Genomic DNA, 26143 nt, shown 5'->3' on the forward strand with positions numbered 1-26143 from the left:
TACGCTATCGATTTTCTCCTGATGAGATGATAGCCGACAGAGCTCTAGAGAAACTTCTGCATATTTTATATATATATATATATATATATATATATATATATATATATATATATATATATATATAAAAGGAACTTTGTATGTGCATGTATGCATGTGAGTTCATTACCAATGAACTTGGAAACAGCTGGGCTGTTTTTTTTTTAAATTTCACATGAAGGTATATGTGTGTGTGTGTGTGTGTGTGTGTGTGTGTGTGTGTGTGTGTGTGTGTGTGTGTGTGTGTGTGTGTGTATTGATTAAATACGATAGAGTTTTCTTTCTTTACTTTTCTGTTGATTTTCTCGATCTGCTGAGCATTTTTTCTCGTTTCAGTTGGTAAGTTGTGTATTAGGTTGTCGAGTGATTTTTTGTCAGCCATTTTCTTTAAGCACTTTCAATCCTTGATCGTCGTCTGTGGCAATTTTGTTTTTGTTTTTTAAGGGGCTTTTTCTGTTACCTTTTTATATATAATTAATTTTATTTTGTTTTTTATTTATTGGTTGAATTTTATTTAGTTGTTTTGATTTAAGTCGTTTGTTAAGGAAGGATAAAGAAGAGTGTGGTGAAATTATCTTTTTATTATTTAACTATGTCAGGTACGTCTGCAGTTTAAATCCCATGAGTCTCCTTCGGCAATGCCTGGCGGATGACAAAAACTGCCGGATTATACAGAATGGACTGAAGTCAATACAAACATAAATAAAAATAAACAACCTACCGTAATAAATCCATAAAATTATTTTTTTTATTGTCAACTTGTAGCAACTGCTATGCCCGGCTGGAATAAATGCCCGACATGAAAATTTCACAGTGATTATCACTTTAAAATGCCCACACATATGAAAAACACATCCGATCATGACAATGTGATGTGACCACTGCACACATAAAAGAAAAGGAACTAAGTTACCTTGTGTATGAATAGAGTATGGAACATTCGAGAAAGTCTGTATAGAAAGGTTTACTTGCCAAAATAAAATCAGTTTTCTCTTCAATTTCTCAAGTTCAACACGTGTTGGAAGAAACCATCTGTAAGAAATGTACCCCCCTCCGCCCATCATGATTTTACGCGCGACACAAATGACTTCAATACCCATCGTGGAAATTTATCATATCTAGCGAGGACTCAAACCTCCTTTTGAATATTCTTATTTTAAACTACTGTTCTTATGATACGAATACACACACACACACACACACACACACACACACACACACACACACACACACACACACACACACACACACACGCACATACAAACACACACACACACGTATTCACTTAAATGATTTATGGACCGTTTCTCTCAAAAATAGCCGCATGGATTTTAAGCCCTCATGTGGCACTCTTATCATAAAATATCAGTAATTTTAAGCCTCATGCCATATATTAACTGCAAAATAAAACGTGCTAGGAGAAAAACCTTGGAGATTGAGCATTTATTTTATAGAGGATGTTTAAGTTGGTTTGGTGTAAGTAGGTAATTGGTATTTTAGGTTTATGTAGTTGTTAGTGGTAGATTAATCAATTAGGATGTTGGGTGTATTAGGTATGTACCTCGTACACAGAAAATCAAGCATATACATATAAAAACACATACATAAATTTGCAAATAACCTAATATTCATACTAACACATATATATACATATAAATATGCATACAAATACAAATATTTATACTAAAAATATATATACAATCACCCGTACGACATATATACATATGTATAAATACCAATGCACAGACACATATACATATACACATATGCATGTACATACACATATATATATATACAAAGACAACATATGAACACATATATACATATACATATATATAAATACCTAATAAACATACATATAATTACAGTATACAGATTATCTATTGTTTTGGTTAAATTATAGTTTTTTTTAATGACAGGAATAAAGTAATATTAAGAGGTAATATTAAGATTACTAAGAAGATGTTCTTTATAATGTCTGCAGTTTATGGAAATTTCTAATCTTTTATTGAGTAACTTGTCCCTGTCTTTAAATCTTATGATAAATAGTTTCTCCGAAAGACAAAGGTAACACAGAGAGCTAAGTGAGGAACTTTTTTTTAGCTTTTTACAGGAATTTCCATTCTATGTTTGGTGTTAGATTTTTTCCAAAAGTTCCTTATAGTATACTGAAAGAGATGTATTAATTTTACTGTTGGGATTTTAAAATGAACTTTTGTGACCTCTAAACCGTTCTTTGAATGTATTATCGGCCATATCAATGTAGTATTTACTACTATTTGAGTTTTCTTTCATGGAGATTCTTGCACTGTAAACTACTGATGTTACTAAACATTTTCCATTCAATGGGCATTCATGTTTATTTCTACAATTACAAAATTTTGTGGTGCTATTTTTATTTGATTCAGATGTATTATTAAACATCTTCACATTATATTTCTTTATTATATTTTCTAAATTTTCACTGCAGTTATAATTTTATTGTAATTTTATTAAATATTTTATTGACGATATTATTAGGTGGGAAGTGTTGTTTTATTAGGTTAAGGAATTTTTTCCAAGTTTGTTTTGACATTTAAATTGAAGGGGGAAGGGTGAACCATATACTTTTCCTTCTTCTCTTATTTCTGAATATTTTAGTGTTAGATATAGGCTAGATATACTCTAGATTTGTATTTTTGCAACCACTGTCTTTAAGTGCTTTATCATAGAATGGCTTGTGAGTGTTAAAAATGTCTACAATGGAGGAATTATTATTCTTCTGCTGATAGAATTTTGAATGTGTTTAATTATAAATTTTGGATGGTTTGAATTTGGGTTTACATATATGGGGTCAGTGTCATCCTTTTTATAGGGTGCATATATTATGTTTTTAAATCTAAAGTTATATCCATAAAGTTAACAGTGTTGGTATTTAAAACTATTTCTACTTTTAAATTAATTCTTCTAAATTCCTTGAGGATTTTTTTTCATTTTTTCACATTTAGGTCCTTTCTCGACCTCATTCTTGACCATTCGGTCAAGGGTTATCATAGGCCAAGGGGTGTGTCATGATATGAATTATCTTATCCTGTTTTGTTGTTTTACCTGTACAAGTTGCGTCCTTTATAATATAATAAAATGGTTTTGATAGCTTAATGACGTTTTGTTATTTCTTCTCCTTACTTACTCATACTATCAAATATTACAAAAAGTTACAACATGGTTGTCAAGTGTTGAAACATTATGTTGAACAAAGATGGCGGTGAAGAATCAGTGCAGTTCCGATCCTGAGTGTTAAGTAATTCCTAGTAACAAAGATGGCGGCGAAGATTCAGTGCAGTTCTGATCTTGAGTGTTAAGTAATTCCTAGTAACAAAGATGGCAGCAAAGAATCAAATGCAGGTTCATGACGGAGACAACGGCGAACTGATTGAATCCAAAATTCGACAATTTTTATAGTAACTTTGGAAGCTTCTGATTGGTTGTTTATTATAACTTGTGGTTATAAAAACGATGGTCAAAATCATTCGTGGCATACTCCATTAGGAGTCAAAAACATTTTAACAATTGTCAATAATAACAAGAACAATGTCGAATCATATGAGTGAACCACATATGTGCTGGGAAACAATGGATTTGGTGGAATCCTTCAAATTTTTTCAGCAACAATGTGAGTTGAATTTTTCTGTAAGAGGCATTGCAGAGGACAAACAAGTGGTTCACATTCTCATGTTGTCGAGGAAAGTAGGTGATATAATTTTTTGTCATTCACAAACGTGGTTGACAGATGCAACCCTGCTATAATTTGGGAGAAATTTCTAGAACAGATAAAACCTCAAGTTAATTTTTGGATTGCATGTTTCTGCTTACAAAATTACTCTCAAAACGAAACAGAAAATATTGATGATTTCCTAGTGAGGTGCTATCAAAGGCCTTCGACAAGGTATAGCATAAGGGTATACTTCACAAGATTTCCAGCTATGGTATAACTGAAAATGTTTTCTCAATCATTAAATCATTTCTCTCTGATAGGCTCATAAGAGTAGTGATTGATGGACAAAAATCAGAGGCCTGCAGTATTAATGCTGGAGTCCCTCAAGGGTCAATCCTGGGCCCAACTCTCTTCCTGATCTACATCAATGACCTCTCTAAACACATACTTAAATCATTCGTTGACATCTATGCTGATAACACAACCATCTACGGCAACACATCAAAGGCTGTAAATGACAAAGCTCTCTCTGATTCTCTCTCCTCTGATCTCGAGCGCGTGGTTCAGTGGGGGAAGATGTGGCTGGTTACCTTTAATGCATCTAAAACCAAACTCCTATCCTTACATCATAAACGTTCTGATCCCCATCTGGCATCAATTGGGATGGATGGCTCTCGTCTGGGAGAGGCCCCGTGTTTTGACAAGCTTCTGGGTTTGATCTTTACTCCTGATCTGAAATGGAACACGTACATCAAGTCTGTTGCCAAGGTCACTGGAAAGATGGTGGGATCCTTCTACCGCTCCAGAAGATATTTCACTACTGATGCAATTCTCTATCTATATAAAAGCCAAGTACGTCCAAGGATGGAATACTGCTGCCATATCTGGGCAGGAGCTGCTAAAAACAGCCTATCCTGCCTTGATAGAGTACAAAATAGATTTCGTGGCTTAGTGGGGGATGCCCTTTTCTCTACCCTGCAACCTCTCTCCCACAGAAGAGACGTTGCGAGCCTATCCTGGTTTTATCGTTATTTCTATGGCAGGTGCTCGTCTGAACTCCAATCTCTGGTCCCCCCTCGCCAATCTTTCACGATAAACACCCGTCTAGCTGAATCAACTGTGAAAAATTTCCCCCACTCTTTATCTGTGCCTAAATCAAAACGTGGATTCCATGAACAAAGCTTCTTTCTTAGAACTGCACGCCTGTGGAACTCTGTTCTGTCTGCCTGCTTCCACCTGACTACAACTTGGATGTCTTCAAGTCCAACGTTAACAAATTCCTAATGAACCGCCCCCTTAAGTAAACACTTTATCAAATCTCCACACTAATGTACTGTACTTGCAATAACCCTTATCCCTGAGTGGCTTCCGGGCCTTGATAAGTGATGACCACCATGTAAAAAAAAAAAACCCTTCCAGAGATATTGTTTGGCCTGGTTATGTCCCAAGACGTTTTCCAAAAAAGATGATCATCGAGAGATGCCCTGGATGATGAAGCTCTGAATGATGACGTGATCATCCATGGAAAAACCAAAGAAGAACATGATCACAACTTACGAAAGCTGATGGAGAGTGAACGGGCTGCTGGCCTTACATTTAACAGTAGCAAATGTGCAATCAATCAGAAACAAATAAGATTCTTTGACGCTATCTTTAACAAGAACGGGATTCACCCAGATCCCCCAAAAGTGGAGGAAATAAAATCATTTTCCAGCCCAACTAATGTTACTGAGTTGCAAAAGATACTAGGAATTATTACCTACATAGCACCATTTATTCCTAGGCTTTTAGACCTCATGGCAAACCTTGGAGAACTCTTGAAAAAAGATGCTGACTACAAATGAAGCAATAGCGACCAGAAATCGCTGCAAGAGATAAAGGACTTAATATGCAAGAAGATGTTACTCCACTATTATGATCCCTCAAAAAATTCCATTATACAAGTGGATGCATCATTCAGAGTAGTGGGAGCAGCCCTAATCCAAGAAGGCAGATCCATATCTTTCGCTTCAAAATCGTTTACCAAAACAGAGCAGCTCTTAACTGTCACTTTTGGCTGTGAACGCTTTCAAACATATATCTGCGGTTGTTTATTTGAAGTTGAAAGTGACCACAAACCTTTGGGAATGATTTGTCTCAAGAACTTAATAGCAGCACCATACCAACTTTAACGAATGCTATTAAGACTCCAAAAATATGACATGATCATCAAGTAGCGACCAGGCAATGAGATGCTATTTACTGATGGATTATCTAGACTGTCCAGGAAAAGGAATAAAGAAGTCATTGATCATGACGTCAAGGTAAACTTTGTGCACTTCTCAATAAAAAATTAACACAGAATCGTCAAGCAATGAACACCAATCCAATTTTGTGCAAATTGAGGGCACTGATTCTTAAGGGTTGGTCAGAATCTTGCAGAAAACTACATAAAGACCTTCAACCATAATTGAGAATGGTGTACTGCTAAAAAATAAGAAGATACTGATCTCTAAATCAATGCAACTGGAGATATTAGAAAAGTTACATTATGGGCACCAAGGAAGTGACAAAGGTAAACTAAAAGCTAAAGCCTGTGTTTTCTGGAGTAACATCAATAATGTCATTGACGTGATAATACAGCAATGCACCAAACAGCTGAGACATGCCACATGTGATCCCTGTATGACCATTACAAATCATAGCTACTGGCATTTTCAGCCTTAATGGGCTTAATTACTTCCTCATTGTGGATTACTATTCAAAGTACCCCTTCATCCGCAAACTAAACGAATTCTTCAACAGAGAAGTAATCGGTTGTATCAAGCAAATCTTCGCTGAACAGAAAGGCTTATTAGTGACAATGGCTCACAGTTTAACTCTCAGCATTTTAGAGAATTTACTAAAACATGGGATTTTGAGTACATCAACTCTTCTTCCAGATACCCCCAATCGAATGGCATAACAGATCAAAGTAGCCATGAAAAAAGCCATACTAAGCAATAAGGACATAAACATGAGCATATTATGTTTCCGATCAACTTCGATAGATCATGTTATCCTGTCCCCGGGAGAAATACTCTTTAATCATAAACTGGGCAACAATCTCCCCACAAAAGGCACCAACCAAAATGTCCAAAAAGAGAAAATTCAGGATCAGCTACTACAGTGACAGGAGTCACAGAAAAGACAACATGATAAGCATGCTAAGAATCTCCCTAATCTCAGCACGTGACAATGGGTGTGAGTACAGGACACGGAAAGGTACACTCCAACAGTCATCAGAGGAGCCTGCAGTGAACCCCAATCCTACATGGATGAGACCTCAAGAAGACAGGTTCTTTGCAGGCATCTCAGAAAAAAATACTCAGTTTCCCAATATAACACAGACATTTCTACATAATACACACTCACATCACATTCAGTTTACACCATACAACATTTCAAACATACATCCTGAAGAAACTCCCAACACACTCACCAGCATCTGTACTCCCTCTGCAGAAATACACAGACCTGCACAAAAAGCACAGTCCAGCAACAGCAAGCCATCTGGAACAATCACAAGATAAGGTTGTGTTGTAACCCCCCCCCCGAAAGATACGACTTATAGGAAAGGTTCATACTTGAAACTCCTTCCAGCAAACTCTGCTTGAACATTCATTTCTTTAAAGGGATGTCATGATATTGATTATCTTATCCTGTTTTGTTGTTTTACCTGTGCAAGTTGTGTCCTTTATTGTATGATAAAATGGCTTTGATAGCTTTATGATGTCTCGTTATTTCTTTTCCTTACTTACTCACCCTAACAAATATTACAAAAAGGTACAACAGGGTGAGATATAGTTGTTCAAAGAGTCCTGAGCCAAACACAAAACCTATTCGAGGTCCAGTGACCTTTTGCTATCTTTTAGGAGATCACGGCATTCAAGAAAGTGTGCTCAAGTGTTTCTTCTTCAAATGTGTCACAATGGGGACACCTGAGCAAATCTACAAATCTGAAACAGTGTTGTATAGCATTGAGGAGTAAGACTTTGCAAGCCAATTGCTAGGTCAGAGAAAACTAATCCTCTGTGGAGATCCTTCCTAGAAGATAGTGATAGATCACTGGAAGTAGGATGCTTTTTGAATGTGGCACGGTTCACTCTGAAGAACTGTATGTTGCCCCTCTGTCAAAAAATGAGAACACATTGGTTGTGTTCAATGATGACATGAGCAAAAAGGGTGAGAATTTCTGTCACGCAGATTAAAGCACCCAATGGTTAAACATCCGGTTGCATTAGAAGTGTCAAGACATAAAAAGATTAAACATGCATTGTTTTTAGGTGTAAAACTAGCACTTTTAAACGTGTTAGCATGGGTAATAAAACGAATATTAACACAACGCTTGTCAATACAGTGGGGGTATCACTTTACTTCATTATAAAGGAGAATAAGGAAAGAAAAAAGAAAATGAAAAGAAAAAGAGAAAAATTAAAAGGAAAGAAAGAAATAATAATAATAATAATAATAATAATAATAATAATAAGAAGAAGAAGAAGAAGAAGAAGAATTCCCTTTCCATCTATCTCTCTCCCCATCCCCTCCTCATCCTCCTAGCCATATTCCTCCCCTCCTCTCACTTCCCTCCACAAAAAAGGAGAAAAACAATTTGTAGTACCGGCATCGGCTGGCACTACACCAAATAGTTAAAGGATCAAGGAGGATGGAAAGACTGGGGAGTAAAAGCACTTACCAGACCTCCACTGGGCAGGTATAGAGGGGACTGGGATGTTGGAGATTTAGATTCCAGTGAAGAATAATGATCATTGCTAGTGAGAAATCAACAGCCAGCGACTGTTGTGATAATACAATTTATTTGCAAAGGTTGTCAAAACAGGTGAGGATTACTGGAAATCTGGGGAGACTTGTCACCCAGACTCTGGGGAACACTACCGGTTTTTATCAGTGAGCAATCTCTGATGATGGCTTGTGTGAGAACTCCTATTGAGTGAAATAATAATAATAATAATAATAATAATAATAATAATAATAATCTTTAATAACTGCAGCACAAGATAACTCAATAAGAACCAACCATATCAAAGCAAGGATCGATAAAACACAAGAAAACAGCAAATGCAAACTCTGTGGACAAAGAGACAAAACGATAATCCATATAGTAAGTGAATGCAGCAAACTGGCCCAAAAGGAATACAAAAACAGGTATGACCAAGTGGGAAGGGCAGTGCACTGGGAATTGTGCAAATGGCTGCATTTTGAATGCACAGACAAATGGTATAAGCATAAACCCGCAACAGTACTCGAAAATGAGAACCACAAAATCTTATGGGACATGGACATACAGACGGACAAACCCATCCAAGCAAGTAGACCAGATGTCGTAATAATTAACAAGAAAGAAAAATCCTGTCAAATCGTAGATTTTGCTGTCCCAGCGGACCACAGAGTGAGTATGAAAGAAAAGGAGAAATGGAGCAAATACACAGAGCTAGCCAGAGAGTTAAAAAGGATTTGGATGATGAAGAAAATCAAAATAATACCTATAATAGTAGGAGCACTAGGAACAATTCCGAAAAACTTTGAAAAAAGTGTAGGGAAATGCGTGACTTACCTAACTAGTACGTGTGCATAATTCAATGGGTCGGACGTGGAACGAAATGAATGAAGAAGAAAGAAATAAAAATGGCTGCCTTATCTCTTTATATGCCTGCAATGTGACCACCCGATATGCAAATGAGATGCTCCTGATTGGAGATTAAAGAGGGTTGATTTTTTAGAGGGACGTTCATTTTGGAGTTGGATTTTGAAGAAATAAGTTGAATTAGCAGAAGTTTGTTTGGAGTTGAGAGAAGAAGGTGCGTTACGTGTACAGAAGTTTGGACAACAGTGTCAACCTTACCCAGGAAATTATTGGTGTGACGGGCAGAAGAAATAACACTCAAGTGAGTTATGAATGGGAGAAATTGGAATCAGAGGAATGGCTGCAAAAATACAGTGGCTAACGATAATGAAAACGACTGAAATATTAAGGAAAACCCTTGAATGCGGAGAATAATACATGAATACAATATAACGAAGAAGCGTTACAGGGAATGTAGAACACTGAAGCTGCATATCTACAAGTTCTACACTCCCATCATGCATCTCCTCCCATTGTCTCATCACCGCCCCACCCCCATAAAAAGAGATACCAAAAAGCCGAGAAGAGTCAAGGAGGATGAAAAGACTGAGGAGAGAGCGCTGATCAGACCTCCGCTGGACAAGCGTTAAGAGAACTGGGATCTTGGGGAGGCTTAGTGCCACGCAAATTCCAATGCAGACCAATGGCCACTACCAGCGGGAAATCAATGGTAAGAGGCTGTTGCGATGACGCAAATTTATTTGCAAATGCTATCGAAGGAGGTGGAGATAGCTGGACGTCTGGGGAGACTTGTTGCCACTCAGCTTCCAGAGAACACCACAGATAAGTGAGGAGAGTCAAGGTGGATGGAAATGCACTAGCCAGACCTCCGATGGATAAGTGTAAAGAGTACTGGAAACTTCGGGAGGCTTATTACCATCTAAATTCTAGTGAAGGCTAATGGTTACTATCAATAAGAAATCAATGGTAAGCGACTGTTGCAATAACGCAAATTCATCTGCAAAGGTTATCGAAAGAGATAGAAAGTATTGGAAATCTAGGGAAACTTGTTGTCACTCAGACTCCAGAGAATACCACAAATTGTTTTCAAAGAGAAATCTTTGATGGATAGCCTCTGTAAGAAGAAGAAGAAGAAGAAGAAGAGGTAGTGATGGTGGTCGCTGTTGTTATTATTATTTTTTAATTAATTTATTTTTTCAATAAAATTTTGGGAGTCGGCTCAATATATTCTCATCATCAATTGAATGGGAGAGGTATAAGTAAAATAACATTAACTGAAATCAATACTAATATTGTGAGAGCTACGAAACTAACTACTAGCTCAACTGACTGAAGGATTTTTTTAAAATACGAAACTAAATTGGAACACCTTCCACAGCTGTGGTGAAAGTCGAATCATGTTGTCCACGAGCAGACAAACTTTTCTCCGTCTTGCTGTAAGTAATCAATGGTTTAAAAAAAAAAATTAACCTCACCCTCCTTTAAAAAAATATAACTCTTCTTAATTTCACTCCGCTTCATGGTCGAAAGGAAGAAAATAAAATTGCATTTATTGAGAATCTTTCCAGTTTCTTTAATATTCGATTTGAAAAAACGTGTCATTTACCAAAACAACCTTTGAACTTAGGTTAAAAACAATAAAATAAATATAGAGTTACACTTTTGTTTTTCATTTTCAATTAAAGTTTATTTTTAAAATACATGTATTTTACTTGTGTACACGTGCACGTGTATTCCGATAAGAAGAATTAAAATATTCCAAGAAAATAATGCCCTTTTTCACCCATTCGTTTCACAAATCGGAACACGTGAAAACTATGCCCTCCTAACGAGCAAAATGTTAAGAAAAAAGGTTATTTTTGAATTACTGATGTTTATAAATTTTAGCACGTTTTACCCGATCCGCAACACGAGAAACTTAATTTGGATTTGTTTAAATTATAGCTTTATTTGTTGTTTTCAAACTTACAACTTGAAATAAAAAAAGAAAAAGAAATAACCTCTAATTCCTTTCTTGATTATCTTAAAAACTCTTAACTACTTTTATTTTTATTTTTATTATTTATAAAATCTATAACTGAAGATTCTCCTTACAAAAAAATAAATAACGTTCCTCACATCCTCATATCCCATTTGAGTAATGCTGATCCGCGCTATTTTTTAAATCGTATTTCCAAGTTTAATTAAAGTTGGTACTAAATGCACTTATTGATCCGTGCTGAAATAATAACGTTATTATTTAAAAGGCCATTCTTAACATGGGGAGGAAGGGTGTTTTGTACCTATTCTGTACTTGGTGCTAGTGCAGAGAGTGATCCGAACGTAAATAATGACGTTATTATTTAAAAAGCCATTTTTAATATGGGAGGGTGTTTTGTATTCTATACTTTAACCTTACAATTGAATAAAAAAACATATAAAACTTTAAACTTGGAAATACGATTAAAAAAAATAGCGCTGATCAGTAAGTGCATTAGCACCTTAAAGTTTTATGTTTTTTTTTTTTTATTCAATTGTAAGGTTAAAGTACAGAATAGGTACGAAACAGTAAACACCTTGTTAAGAATGTTAAGAATGGCTTTTTAAATAATAACGTTATTATTTCAGTTCAGCACGGATCAATAAGTGCATGATGAGTACCCCCATTTGAATTGTATGAATTTAAATTTAGAAAAAATTTTGATGTAAAAAAAATAATACATTTAATATGTAAGGTGTTTGCTTTTTTAAGTTATATTTTTGGGTTCCGGTTAACTATGTCATCGTTACATAATAATTTACGACCAAACTTAATAATGTGTGTGTGTGTGTGTGTTATATAAACTGGTTCTTATGTAGTCAGATCGTGCTAGTTTTTATCAGGTTCACAAAAAAGTTCTTGCGGTTTTTAAATTGTAAATACGGATGAACATGTTGTGGCTCAAACAAAAGTTTATTGATCGAAATAAGCACCATCAGAATCAACACATTTTTATCAACGCAAAACAAATGTATTTATGCCAGCAACATAAAAATCTTGCATTCTGGTGGCGATCGATGAAGTCGCTGAAGGCGTTTTTGATATCGCTTACGTGTTTGAAGCATTTCTAACGCAAAAATTTATTGAGATGCTTGAAAAAATGGTAGTCGGTAGATGAGAGGTCTGGAGAGTATAGTGGATGAGGCAGTTTCGTAGTTCAATTCGTTCAGCTTTTGCAGGGTCAGTTAGCAACATGCAGTTGGGCATTGTTTTGGAGGAGAATTGAGATAAAAAAATTGAATAATTCGACCTCCTATCTTTCCAAGCTTATAACTACTTGAAAAATGTAATTCAAACTCTAATTTTTTTTCAATTAAAGGAGCAAAGACCAAATTAAAAAAAACAAAAAAAACAGGTAATAGCAAATTATGTTTTTTAAGTCGGTTTTCTTTAAAAAAAGATTTAAAGAAAATCAACAAATAAATATGCTGTGATTGCTTAAAAATGCCATGTATTCATTAAAAGAAAAGAAGTTAGAGAACTCAAAGTTTAGTTGTAATGCATTTTATGTGCCAAAAACTGAAATCGACATCTAGGATTGGTTTAAAATGAATATATTGCAATATTTCTTTGGTATTATTGTAGATTAATACCTTCTGTTACCCCTCACCATCTGACCACCTCTCCAAAATATGTGATTCTACCTTTATAGAAAATTGCATGTGAACAACTTGAAAAACTTTAATAAAAGATAAACAAAAATTATTTTAGAATTTAATGTAAAATGATTTCCCATTTTGAATCATTCGAGCGCTTTAAGGCAGTTACCCCCCCTCCCTTTTTCCTATGTTAGATAAATCCTGGGTGTTTTTTTTTTTTTTTTTTTTGTTTGTTTTCTAAAAGGCGATGCGTGGTTTTAAGAGGGTCTTTGTGCAATTATGAGGAGGTAGGGAGGTTGCCACTCTGACTTTGGGTTAATGATAGGGCTAAGGAAAATTATGTGTGAACATCCTGAAGACTTGATAGAAACAAAACAAAAACAATTTTAGAATTTAGAGTGGCGGTTGGTTTCACATAAATGTAAAATAATTCACGATTTCAAGATGATCCTAGCGTTTTAGGACAGTTGACCAATTTTTTTTTTTTTTGGGGGGGGGGGATTAATCATGTGCACTTTTCTTCAAACGTTTTTATGCTTTTTTTTTTTTTTACATGTATATGAGCTCATGGGGAAAGTTTGTTTAGTGGGGAGCTCTGCCACTTGTACTTAGCGTTATTGTTAAGGCTAAAGGTTTTAGGAGGAGGCTTACCACTCGTACCTGAGATTAGACATTTTTTTTTAAGAGGTTGTTTGATACCCATTGTGAAACTTTACAAGAATTATGACAAACAGACAAAAATAAATATTATTTAAAAAAAAAGTGACGTCCCTCTAACAGAAAATATGATGCTTGGAAAAATATCAAGTATTTAAATTCTATTTAAATATAAAAAAAGAAACAAGTTTTTGCTAAAGCTGACAAATTGTTAAAAAATTTGAATTAATGTTATTTTGATTTTTAATTACATTTCATGTCCTTTCCTACCGTTGTTATTTTTTAACTGAGCACCTCTAGCAGTATCAGAATTTTTGTAGGAATTTTTGACACCCCTAACACGAAACTGCGAATACAATATAAAAATCTCGTAATTTCTCTGTTAAAAGTGGGTTATTTATTTTCTTTATGGATTATACTTCCAAAATAAACTATTACAGTTGTTTTAAAAGTAATAAAAATATTTTTATTTTTTTTTAAAACAGTAATGAATTTTCCGAACTCAATATTTTTCAATTTTTAAACTCAATATTTTTAAATTTTAAAAATCTATCAAAATTTTTCTATTGATTCTATTTTTACGATATTTTCAGGGTCAATGTGAAATTTTATGTTCTTTCCAATAAACCGAATATAATATTTTAGACAAACGTTTTTTTTAAATTCACGCCCCCCCATTTTCACGCCCCCCCCATTTTCACGCCCCCCCCCATTTTGAAATGTCTATTAAAAAGTAAATAATTAATTTATGTTTAATAGGTTTATATATCACAAATTGAAGAGAAAAGGTCAATAAATAATATATTCAAATTTAAAACAAAAAAAAAAATCAGTTTTTTAGAAATTTACCTGTAAAGTCCGAAGTTTAAAACCTTATTTTATAAGAACACATTTTTTCTTTTTGTCTTTTTTTTTTTTTTTTAATGAAACCTTGGTCCTTGCTCCTTTAATTGAAAAAAAAATTAGGGCTTGAATTACATTTTTCGAGGAGTTATAAGCTTAGAAAGATAGGGGGTCGAATAATTTACGCCTCTCATTTTGAAATGTCTATTAAAAAGTAAATAATTAATTTATGTTTAATAGGTTTATATATCACAAATTGAAGAGAAAAGGTCAATAAATAATATATTCAAATTTAAAACAAAAAAAAAAATCAGTTTTTTAGAAATTTACCTGTAAAGTCCGAAGTTTAAAACCTTTTAAAAAAAAAAAAAACACATTGTTTTGTTTTTTTTTTTTTTAAATAAAACCTTGGTCCTTACTCCTTTAATTGAAAAAAAAAATTAGGGCTTGAATTACATTTTTCGAGGAGTTATAAGCTTGGAAAGATGGGGTGGAATTATTCACTATTTTCACGAAATTTCTGACACTGCTAGAGCACCTCCTACAAATATTTAAATATTGATTATTTAAAAAAATTTTTTTTTTAATAATCGGGTAGATTAGTTTCCATTTGATAATTCACTGAAAACATTTTTTAAGGGACGAAAATTAGAAGTGTGTTACCGTTCGTAATCGTACACGTGAACCAAAACATCATATTTCACATTTCCGCTTGTTAAAATATTTAAAAATTTATTACTACCCAATTTTTTTAAATATTTGTATGGTTGATAACAAATTAGTTCTAACATGTAAGAATTTTTTTTTATAACCAGATTTTCAATTAAAAAAAAAATCGATTTGAAATAAAAATAAACAACAAAAACAAATGTCTGTTTACGCCATGTTATCGCTGCTGCTGCTGCTACTATCACTAATACTACAGAAGTCTTGATTCAAATTCATAACGATTTTTTTGGATAGTATGTTTTTAAATTGCTACGTACCACTAGAGAAAACACTGTTCAATCATCTTTTTAATGAATAAACATAGTAAAAAGATTGTTTTATTTAATAGTGAGTGTCCGAAGATATTTTTTTTCAAAATTTTCAATACTCACCATTTTAAAATCTTTTTTTTTAACACAACAAAAAAAACGAGTGATCAAATGAATTTCGGACACTCGAAATTATTAAAAATTACATCTCTTTTGGTTAATTTCCAAATTTCATTAAAAAATTCTTTACAGAAACACGGTACGAATGTTTAGAAATCAGGGGGAGGGGGTTACAAAAACTTATCGAAATGCTGTTTTATGATGTTCACATTTTTATCACTTTATTTGCTTAAAACTCTAAAAATATATAATGTATGTTATTATTTACTAATTCATTTGAAAGTATATTCATTTCTGAACCAAACGGTGGTATTTTGAAGACTTAAAGTGCTTTGATTTTTAAAATATGACTATTTTAGCAGAAACCCCTTGAAATCTGATCATCCAAAGCATTTTAACGGCCATGTGTATTGCTAATAAATGCCAAAAAATATCTTACCTATAAAAAATACTATTCAATGGGTACTTCCATTCTTCATTGTTAAGAATTTATCCATATTTATATTTTAAATTCCATGTATTTTTTAAATAAAAGAATTTTTTTAAACAACTATTTGAAAAGGCCGCCATTATGTAAGCATTGTTACGGTGTTAGTGAAATGCCAAAACGGTGTTTCTTCTTGTTTTGAAATACAGATGGACAGAAGGACGTAAAAACCACATGTTCGCGTTAGCCGTCTAGCCTTGTGCGTGAAGAAATGTGTCACCATAGGTGAAAAATAGTCACATTTTATTTATAAGTTTTTGCCATTAAACAAAAAAACAGTCGAGGAATTTTTTTTTTCTTTTCTCAAAGAAATACATGAGTTTTTGATTTAATATATTTTATTTCTTCTTTATGGAGTGAATTTTTTTTTTTTAATATCTAAAAAAAACATTGAATGAAATAGAAATAATTGTCGTAATTAAACGAAACTTTCTGTGCAATATAAGATTATAAGGTTTCACTGAAAAAAAAATTCAATGTGGTTTAAAAAAGGTTTTAAACTTTGGACTTTACAGGTAAATTTGCGAATAACTGTATTTTTTGTTGTTTTAAATTAGCTTATTTTATTTATTGATCTTTTATCTTCAATTTGTGATATATAAATTTGAGGTGAGAAAATTATTTTCATTTTAATAGACATTTAAAAATGGGGGGGGGTGATTAAAAAAAAAAACCCTTATCTAGAATATTATATCCAGTTTATTGGAAAGAACATAAAATTTCACATTGAACCTGAAAATATCGTAAAAATTGAACCAACAGAAAAATTTTGATAGATTTTTAAAGTTTAAAAATTGAAAAATATTTAGCTCATAAAATTCAATTGATTTCATTACGTAAACAAAATGGCTGCATGAAGGCGTGCAGGCACTTTGTAAACACTGTTTTTTAAAAAATGAAAAATAATATTTCTATTATTTTTTAAACGACTTTAATAGTTTATTTTGGAAGTATATTCCATAAAGAAAATAAACAACCCACTTTAAAAAGAGAAATTACGAGTTTTTTTATATTTTATTCACAGTTTTTTGTAAGGGGTGTCAAAAATTCCCCCCAAATTCTGACACACCTAATGCTGGATGTTGTTGTTGAAGTTTCTGATGCATTTGTTGACAGTGCTTTTTCGCCTTAATTGTTTCACCTAAAAACTAATGGATAAACCACTAAACGGTCAGCATGACCTTCTTTTGGGGCAACTTTGGCTTTTGGAAGTGTCATGGAGCCTTGTCGGCGTCTAACCACTGAGCTGAGCATCGACAGCTGTCGTAAAGAATCCACTTTTCATCACAAGTCACAACCTGGTCGAGAAACAAGTTATTCTTGTTCTGTGAAAGAAGGGAAGATGACACTTCATAACGGCATACCTTTTGGTTGTCGTCCAATTTGTGAGGCACCCATTTATCAATTTTTGTTTGTCTTTCCAATCTCAAGTGGTTTGAAATTGGTTATGTTATTCAAAAGCAAGTTCTTGAACAGTTGTGCATGGATTGGCTTTGACTAAGACTCTTAATTAGGCACCGCCAAAACTGGGGGGGGGGGGACAGGTAAGTACTTTTTGACGGACCGTCTTTTTAAAAATCTACCAAAAATCAGGTAATTATCCAATCAATACAAAATTTTCAGCGATTATTAAGAGAAGAATGAACTTTATAACAGTGTACTTATTTTTCATAAACGATATTTATATATATATATTTTTTTTTTGCTTACAACCCCCCCCCCTTGTCTTGAGGGGGTTCCAAATATGCTTAAAATAATCATCTGAATCTGAACAAAACATATTGTGTTGTTGTAAGGGACAGGATTATAGATTAAAAAAAAAAAAAAAAAATTGTTTGCATATCTTATTTTGACATCTGAATATCAGAACTTCGATTGTGTTTAATTATCCCGCTTTTGAGTTTTGAAGTGTGAAATTCGGTGAATAAGTTAAGTAAAATAATTAATTTAAGTTAAGCAAAACAACAAAAAATTTTTTTTAATATTTATACGAAAAAAGCCATTTTAAAATCTTTGATAAATAAATTAACAATTTTTTTTTAGCAAGCCGAATAATGCATGACCATTATTAAACAGGGCATGCTTTGAAGAATCGATGCAAAAAAAAAATTTGATAAATATTGTGCCCTTTGTGTTAAAAATGGCATCATTTTTTCGATCCCGTTTGAAAACGTTTGCCGCCTTTCGAATACGGTGGACCAAACGCGCTGAAATAATTTTTTTTATTCTGCTTTAAATTGCCCCCCCCCATTTTGGGGAGCCTGGCCACCACACACATACACATTAAAAACCAAACTCATACAAATGGTCACCCATCTGGTACTGGCCAGCCTCAGCGTTAATAATACATTGAAATTTTTGTCACTGAAAAATAAGCTTTTTTTGGCCTGTTTGGTTTTCCATAGTTTGCTTTTTATTAAGTACAAACGTAAACATTGTCTAGATCGACGCGAAGTAACTGGTTGCCTATATGAATAAGTGGAATTATTTGAAATCCAGGTACTTATATTATAATATTTTTGCATATTTTCATAGAAAATCATCCTAAATCTTAGTTAGACAACAAATAAATAAATTAATTATTTCAAAAACCTTTTTTTAAAAATATTTTACGGTTTTTGTGCAAGACAAAAAATGTCAATTGTTAACTTTTTGGGAAAATTTAACATTTAAAATTTAATTAAAAATAGTAGAAAAAGTTTTACATTATTCTGTTTTCTATATGATAAAATTCAGGGTTTTATCTTTCTGGAAAAAAAAGTTACTCAGAAATAATGGATTTTAATAAATGTAATTTCGTTTTAAAAAACAACAACTTGATTTTTCGGCCATTTTTGGCGGTGTCTACTCTTAATTGATTGTTGTCAACATTCGATGACCAACCACTATGCTCATCTTCTTAAAGACTCGTCGCCACCACAAAATTTCTTAAACCACCATTGTGCTTTGCATTCAGTAGTGGTTGTTGGGCCAAAGACTTTATTGATATTGCAAGCTGTTTCAGCAGCTTTTCGGCCTTACTTAATTGAAATAAGAAAATTGCGCAAAGTTGCTTTATTCCATCTTGTATTCAACGTTCTGAAAAGAAGACATAATTGTTTTAAAACGATTATAATTTAAATGATTAGTTAGAGCAAAAAACGCTCTTTAAAATGATATATAAAGTTATTATAACAAAACCTTATTTGAAAATACATCATTTGAAATCAAAAGTAAAAATTCCGCAAGGACTTTCTTCTTAACCTAATAGATAGGATTTTCAAGTTAAATTCAATTTTTACGGTATCTTTTGTTTATTAAATTAAGTGAAAGTACAAAATAGTTATAAAAAAAAAATAGCAGAAAAGTTCCCTCCTTATGTTAAGAATAGGTTTCTAAATCTTATTTCACCATGGTCTGTATTCTGCATAAGTACTAAAATCGATCAATACTGTTTACTTCTTTAAATAAAATTTTTGACATTTATTTTAAGAAGATTGCATGTTTTTCTTTTTGTTGATAGTAAGAAATAAATATTTACATCATATTTATGTGGCAAGTTCCTATTTTAGTCACCTAAATTATTTAGACTATTGTTCAGTTTAATAATCCTAAGAAAATTTAGAAAGCCCTTCTTTACATGGGCAAGAGCGGACTCTTTCCTTGTATGGACGGATTTCTTTTAAATTGAAAATTAATTTGCTTGAGGATGTTAAATTGCACAAGTGTCATTATTTAAGTTGAAATGGGTTTCAACCACATTATCCAAGAACTTAAAACCATGTTAAAAAAAAAAAGAAAGATTAAAAACGCTGTCATAGAAATTAGTGTTCATGTCAATGTTGTCGTTTCAGAAACTTGAAATGTTATTCAGTTATCTCCCTTTTTCAATATGTAATTTTTTTTGTTGCAGAAAATCAGTGTAAAATGAGAAGTCCCTATTTACTTGCCACCCTACGAGGGCAGAGTTAGATACACGGTTGGTTTTTAAGGTAGAAAAAATCCACCTCCCTCAAAAAAGGCACCCTGGATTGGGACAATGAAAATTTCCTCAGTCGCAAACAAAATGAAAATTTCCTCAGTCTCGAAGGATTTCTCATTCACTGACTGAGGATAGAATAGATGACTGGGATAACTTTTTTTTTTTACACAGTGATCACCACTTATCAAGGCCTGGAAGCCACTCAGGGATAAGGGTTATTGCAAGTACATTACGTTAGTGTGGAGATTTGATGAAGTGTTTACTTAAGGGGGCGGTTCATTAGGAATTTGTTAACGTTGGACTTGAAGACATCCAAGTTGTAGTCAGGTGGGAAGCAGGCAGACGGAACAGTTCCACAGGCGTGCAGTTCTAAGAAAGAAGCTTTGTTCATGGAATCCACGTTTTGATTTAGGCACAGATAAAGAGTGAGGGGAATTTTTCACAGTGGATTCAGCTAGACGAGTGTTTTTTCGTGAAAGATTGGCGAGGGGGGGGGACCAGAGATTGGAGTTCAGACAAGCACCTGCCATGGGAGTTCTTTGAAAATGAACAAACAACCTGTGTAATGTACTTAGGTGATTTTTAATATAAAATTTGACAAAATAAAAAAAAAGCACCCATTCATGTAAAATTCACCTCCTAAACATTTCAGAATTGCCAGGCTGAAGTAAACGGTTTTCATGTTAGCATAATTTTACTTAGTTACGAACTTCCATGTTTAATAACTCAGTAATTATGATTTGATTTAATGTGAAACAATATTTTCTTAGAAGGGATGACACCGGATGTGTGGATTAGATGTATCCTTAATGTAGTCACTGCATCAAGTTGTTTGAAATGAACATCAAAGTAGCATACTTTGTAATCTTTGATAGCCCGTTTTTGTTTTCTTTTCTCTTTGCAGTATTTTTATTTTTCAAATAAGTTGCTTGTTCATTTTTTTTACTATATTAAATTGTTCCTGAAAACATTCAAATAAATTTGTCAACTTATGATAAACTACTGCAAGTTGGCTTTGTTTTAAAAATAAATAAATAAATCTTTATTTGTCTTGCTATTGATAATTAATAACAAAACATTTAAGAAAAAATAGAATGATCTACTTGTATAATATATGCTCCCCTCCCCAACAAATGTATTGTTACCTTTGGAAAAATATATACACACATTACATGGTTTTGACAGTAATCTGAAAATTAAAAAAAGAAACAAAACCCAAAAACTCTATAATTAAATATTTAGAAATTTAAAAAGAATTGGGATAAGTAATTGTATTGTAATTGAGAAATTGTATCAGAATATTGAGGTAAAAATATTGGAATCATCCCATCAATTCTCTATCTATATAAGAGCCAGGTACGTCTAAGGATGGAATACTGTTGCCACATCTGGGCAGGAGCTGCTAGAAAGGACTTGTCCTGCCTTGATAGAGTTCAAAATAGACTTCGTAGCCTCGTAGGAGATGTCCTTTTCTCTTCCCTGCAACCTCTATCTCACAGAAGAGATGTTGCGAGTTTGTCTCTGATGTATCGTTATTTTCATGGAAAGTGTTTGACTGAGCTTCAGTCTATGGTCCCCCCTCGCCTAACTTTCACAAGAAAAACTCGTCTAGCTGAAAACACCATCAATAATTCCTCCCACTCTTTATCTGTGCCTAAACCTAAACGTAGATTCCATGAACAAAGCTTCTTTCTTAGAACTGCATGTCTGTGGAATTGTCTTCCGTTTTCCTGCTTTCCGGCTGACTACAATATGGTTGCCTTCAAGTCTAATGTAAACAAGTTCTTGATGAGCCGTTCCATATAAGTTATCAAATTTACCGAATTTTCATTACTAATGAGTGGCCTCTTGGCCTTGATAATGTGGTGATGCCTGTGTAAAAAAAAAAAAAAAAAAAAAAAAATCACTGATTGTTGCAGTTTCCAATGAAGATCATTCAAAATTGATGGAGTGTTATTTACCAGAATACAAGCTCATTTACACTATAACTCAAATAATTTTGAAGTGCAAAATAGCTTTATCTTGATGAAGCTATTTCTGGCTCACATTTTTCATTACCTAAATTTTTTCCATTGCTCCAGCAATTATTAGATTATGACGTTCTACAGTCCCATTGCTGAATGGACTTTCTGCAGCAGTTGTGTATGTTTCAATATTCAATTTTTTGTTTATTTGTTGGTAATCCTCATTTATAAACTCTACTCCGTTATCACTTAAAAACCACTTCGGAGCTCCAAAATAAGATATCCACATTAAAAATATGTTGCAAATAATTTCGCCTTTCTTCATCTTAATTAATCTGACACCAGAGTATCTAATAAATATATCATTGATGTGAGATACTGAATGTGAAAATTTTTTAATTTTACTGATTTTATTTTCTGGATTTAGTATCTTTTTTATGATTTTAGCAACATCTCAAGCCCTAACGGGCCTACAACTTTGTATTTAAGCAGGGACACTTTCTGTTTGGTTAAAATGAACATTTTTGTATTCATTCATTTTATCAGAAATGTGTGTGGATCCATCTCATGTACAGACCATTTTAACACACTTTTCACATTGTAGGGTGAACATTTGGTTCTCTGTACATTTATTTATTTATTCTTTTAAGAAATATAGTACTCCAGTATTTTCTGTGAGTTTTGGAATTTTTATTTTACTTTTTGATATCAATTATATTTGGAAAAAGAATCAAGTAATAAAATGAAATTGTATTCAAATAAATCAGTATGAAACTGGAGTGGTATTATAAAAAAAACCTGTGTTGGATGAGGCATAGGGTTATCTTGTAGCTTGTATATGAAAATCTGGTTGCTAAATATAGCAGTTAAAAATAAAATGACAAATCTTTATGAAATACTTAATTGTCGTTGAAAAATATTACCTTATGCTAAAAATTACTGAAAAATAATAAAGTATTTTTATTTTTATGAAATTCAATTATGAATTGTAGTCACGAGCCACCAACTTTTTTCAGCCATTATCAGAGATTTTCATCTTAATTAATGACTCAAGACTCACTGGTTATCTCCCCTTGGTATCATACAAGTGTAAAATGGACAAATTTTATCTTTTTTATTAAAATTTTAGTCGATTATTTTCTGTAATTTTCAGTGTACATTAATAGTTCTCAATAACGTGTATTTCATTAAGATTTCCATTTTCGTTCTATTTTTAGCTGACATATCTCATGACCGCATTTTCAGATACAAGCACCATTGTCTCCTATTAAAAATGCACTTATTTGGTGTTATTCGCCTTTCTTCCAGTTTTTGACCAGACTTAATTTGTAAATTAGGTGAAAATGATTTCTATTTGTTCGAAGAAGACCCAGTTTCATGTTATGACTCATTAAAAAAAAGCATTTTGAAAATCTACGTTGTTGAAGTAGATAGATTGGGTGAGAAGCATTCATAAACCCAGACTGATTTTAGCGATTATTTTATTTTCATGTATTCAGGTTTTGAATTTAACTATTTAAAGGGGAGATAATTGACAAGATCAAACCTTTCACACTTAGAAACAATTGTTTGATTTTGTGTATAATGGAAGTTTAAAACAAATAATTGAGCCAAATGTTATCAAGAGTAACTCAAAGGCTCCCTTTTAATTGGTGATCACATGTATTGTAAGGGGACATCAAGTACCCCTTTTTGAGTCTTTGGTATAATTCAATTGTTGGTGCAAAATTTTATTTATGATTTCTGAATTAATTCATTGATATATATATATATATATATAGCCATGTTATATATCATTTTGAAGCGTGTTTTTCACTCTTTCGAATCATGTTATTCATTACTGTTCTTAATCTCTTCATTCATTTCTTTTGCAGGCTTTTTGACAGCATACACAAAATTCAAATCCACACGATTTTCTTGTTCCACTTCAAACTAGGCTGAAAAGCTGCCGAGACAGCTTGTGATATCAATGGTGCGTTTTGCCCAGGAACCACTAACAAGCATGGCACAACGGTGGTTCAAGAAATTTCGCAATGGTGACGAGAGCCTCGAAGATGAAGATGGTCGTGGTTGGCTGACTGCCGGTTGATAATGAACATTTGAAAGCCTTAATTGAAGCTGATCCTCCCAAAACCACATGAGAAGTTGCTGTTGAACTTGAGGTCAACTACTCAACAGTCGTTCACCAATTTAAGCAAATATGGGAGTCAAAAATGTTGGATAAATGGATGCTGCATGGATTGAACGATAATAAAAAAAAATCGTTAATTTGAAGTGTCTTCTACGTTCCTTCTGCACAACAAAAATGACGTATTTCTCAAGCAGATTGTGACATGTGATGAGAAGTGGATCCTCTACGACAACCGATGACATTTGCCGCAGTGGTTGGATGCCAGAGAAGCCCCACAACACTTTGCGAAGCCGAAATTCCTGAGGTCGCAACCCATTAGCGAAAACTATTATGCTTTATCAGCTCGTAAATAAATTATTTGAATTATCCTCGTGTGTGTTAATCTCACAACCTTTTGATCGATGTAACCTCCAACTTTCTTCAGGTGTATCTTGTTGAACTCAAGAATCTTTCTGTTGAATTTTGGAATCTGCACAGAAGTTTGAACAGAATCCATTTTTTAATTCAAGGAGGTAGCATGCTCTCATTCTGTCAGCCATGACCAGGTAGAAGTCCTAAGTAATTCGCAGTTGTATTCTTAGTATTGCCTACATTGGAGATTGAATCTTAAACCTTGAAAAGAATGTCACTTAAAACTGAATCTTACTTAGTACATTATCTGTTATGCAACTGGTGCTTGTGAACAATAGTTTGAATGATATTATCAATTCTCATCTCACAAATTCAGAAACATGTTTACAATTAATAAAATAGACATAATTATTTCTGTCTAGATAAAAAAAATAAAACCTAGGTTTGCCGATGCCACATACAAATTAAATATGGTCAGATGACTAGCCAATATCTGATGTAGGTTTTATGCATATTACCAGGCACTTACATTTGCTATATATTATATTATGTATGAGAGTCACATTCTGAAAGAAGTCATATTTGATGATGGTATCATAATATTTACTTACTAATTGTTTTCTAATTCCACTATCACTGAGGAGACTGGGAACTTTGCTAGATTGGTCTCAATTTTTCACACAAGCACGGTTTGTGTTTCATTTTTATTCCAATAAAAGAGGAATTTTTTCCGAAATATAATGGATATGTCACAGACATAGCAAGTGAGACATTTGTACTTAATACAATTGAATAAATATATGTATATATAGACATATATGTATGTACTTATTGATTTGTAAATCACCACTTCTTTTTATCTTCTCTCATCAACACCGACTATATCTCATTCCTTGCATTGTGATAGCCTTCTAAATCTCTACTACATACCTATCCCACACAATGCTTCAAACAAACTACATATCAATTGTGTGTATATATATATATATTTTTTTTTTTTTTAATAACTATGTCATTATTACTCCGGCTTAATCTAAGACGACTTTTCACCAAAAGGTAGATAATGGTTAATTTATTCTATCATACGCTTTCAATCTAAAATTACATTTTGTCGATATAAGTAAAGAGAAAGAAAGAGAGAGATTGGTGTTCCTTTTTTTTTTATTTCTTGTGGCGGGAAGAGACGGGGGGGGGGGGCATTATTTTTTTTTTTCGCCGTTATGCAGATTTTATTTAAACGTAAACATTAAATAACCTACTTAACGTTTTTTGTTTGTTTTTTTTTAGTAAGGTTGAATAGTGGCTTACTCTCTTCCGCAAAAATAATACTTAAACTCAAAGATGATTTAAGAACAAAAGCACAGAACCAGAATAATGAAACAAAATAAGACTAAATAGTTTTCTTTCTTTCTAAATTAATAACAAAACACTAAAATAGTACATTAATTGCAGCACTTTTTTTTTTTTTTTTTTGCGTACCTGAACTATTAGCAAGAAATCAGCACATGAACTGAAAAATGCAACAAAAATAAAATAGTTAATAAAATATTTAAAAAACAGTTTAGACTAATTACACCATTTTTAAGAGATTCCTGTTAAGCATAAAACTATTTTGTTTCATTTTGCGACTAATCACCAGCATTTTTAAAAATAAGGACAACAGAGGACTCTTTCCAATAAG

General features: G+C 33.0%; 1 protein-coding gene across 1 annotated transcript in view; it reads left to right on the forward strand.

Moving 5' to 3' along the window:
* The first annotated feature begins 10636 nt into the window (after positions 1-10636).
* LOC145276995 (electron transfer flavoprotein subunit alpha, mitochondrial-like) overlaps positions 10637-26143 on the forward strand; it is a 163348-nt gene continuing 147841 nt past the window's right edge. Inside the window, exon 1 of the mRNA XM_080128573.1 lies at positions 10637-10789. Within this exon, the coding sequence (XP_079984699.1) occupies positions 10751-10789 (39 nt within the window). The 5' untranslated portion in view covers positions 10637-10750. The remainder of the gene's footprint in view (positions 10790-26143) is intronic.

The sequence above is a fragment of the Euprymna scolopes genome, chromosome 5 (genome assembly GCF_053919585.1).
Source record: "Euprymna scolopes isolate OS-2025 chromosome 5, ASM5391958v1, whole genome shotgun sequence".
Lineage (NCBI taxonomy): Eukaryota > Metazoa > Mollusca > Cephalopoda > Sepiida > Sepiolidae > Euprymna > Euprymna scolopes.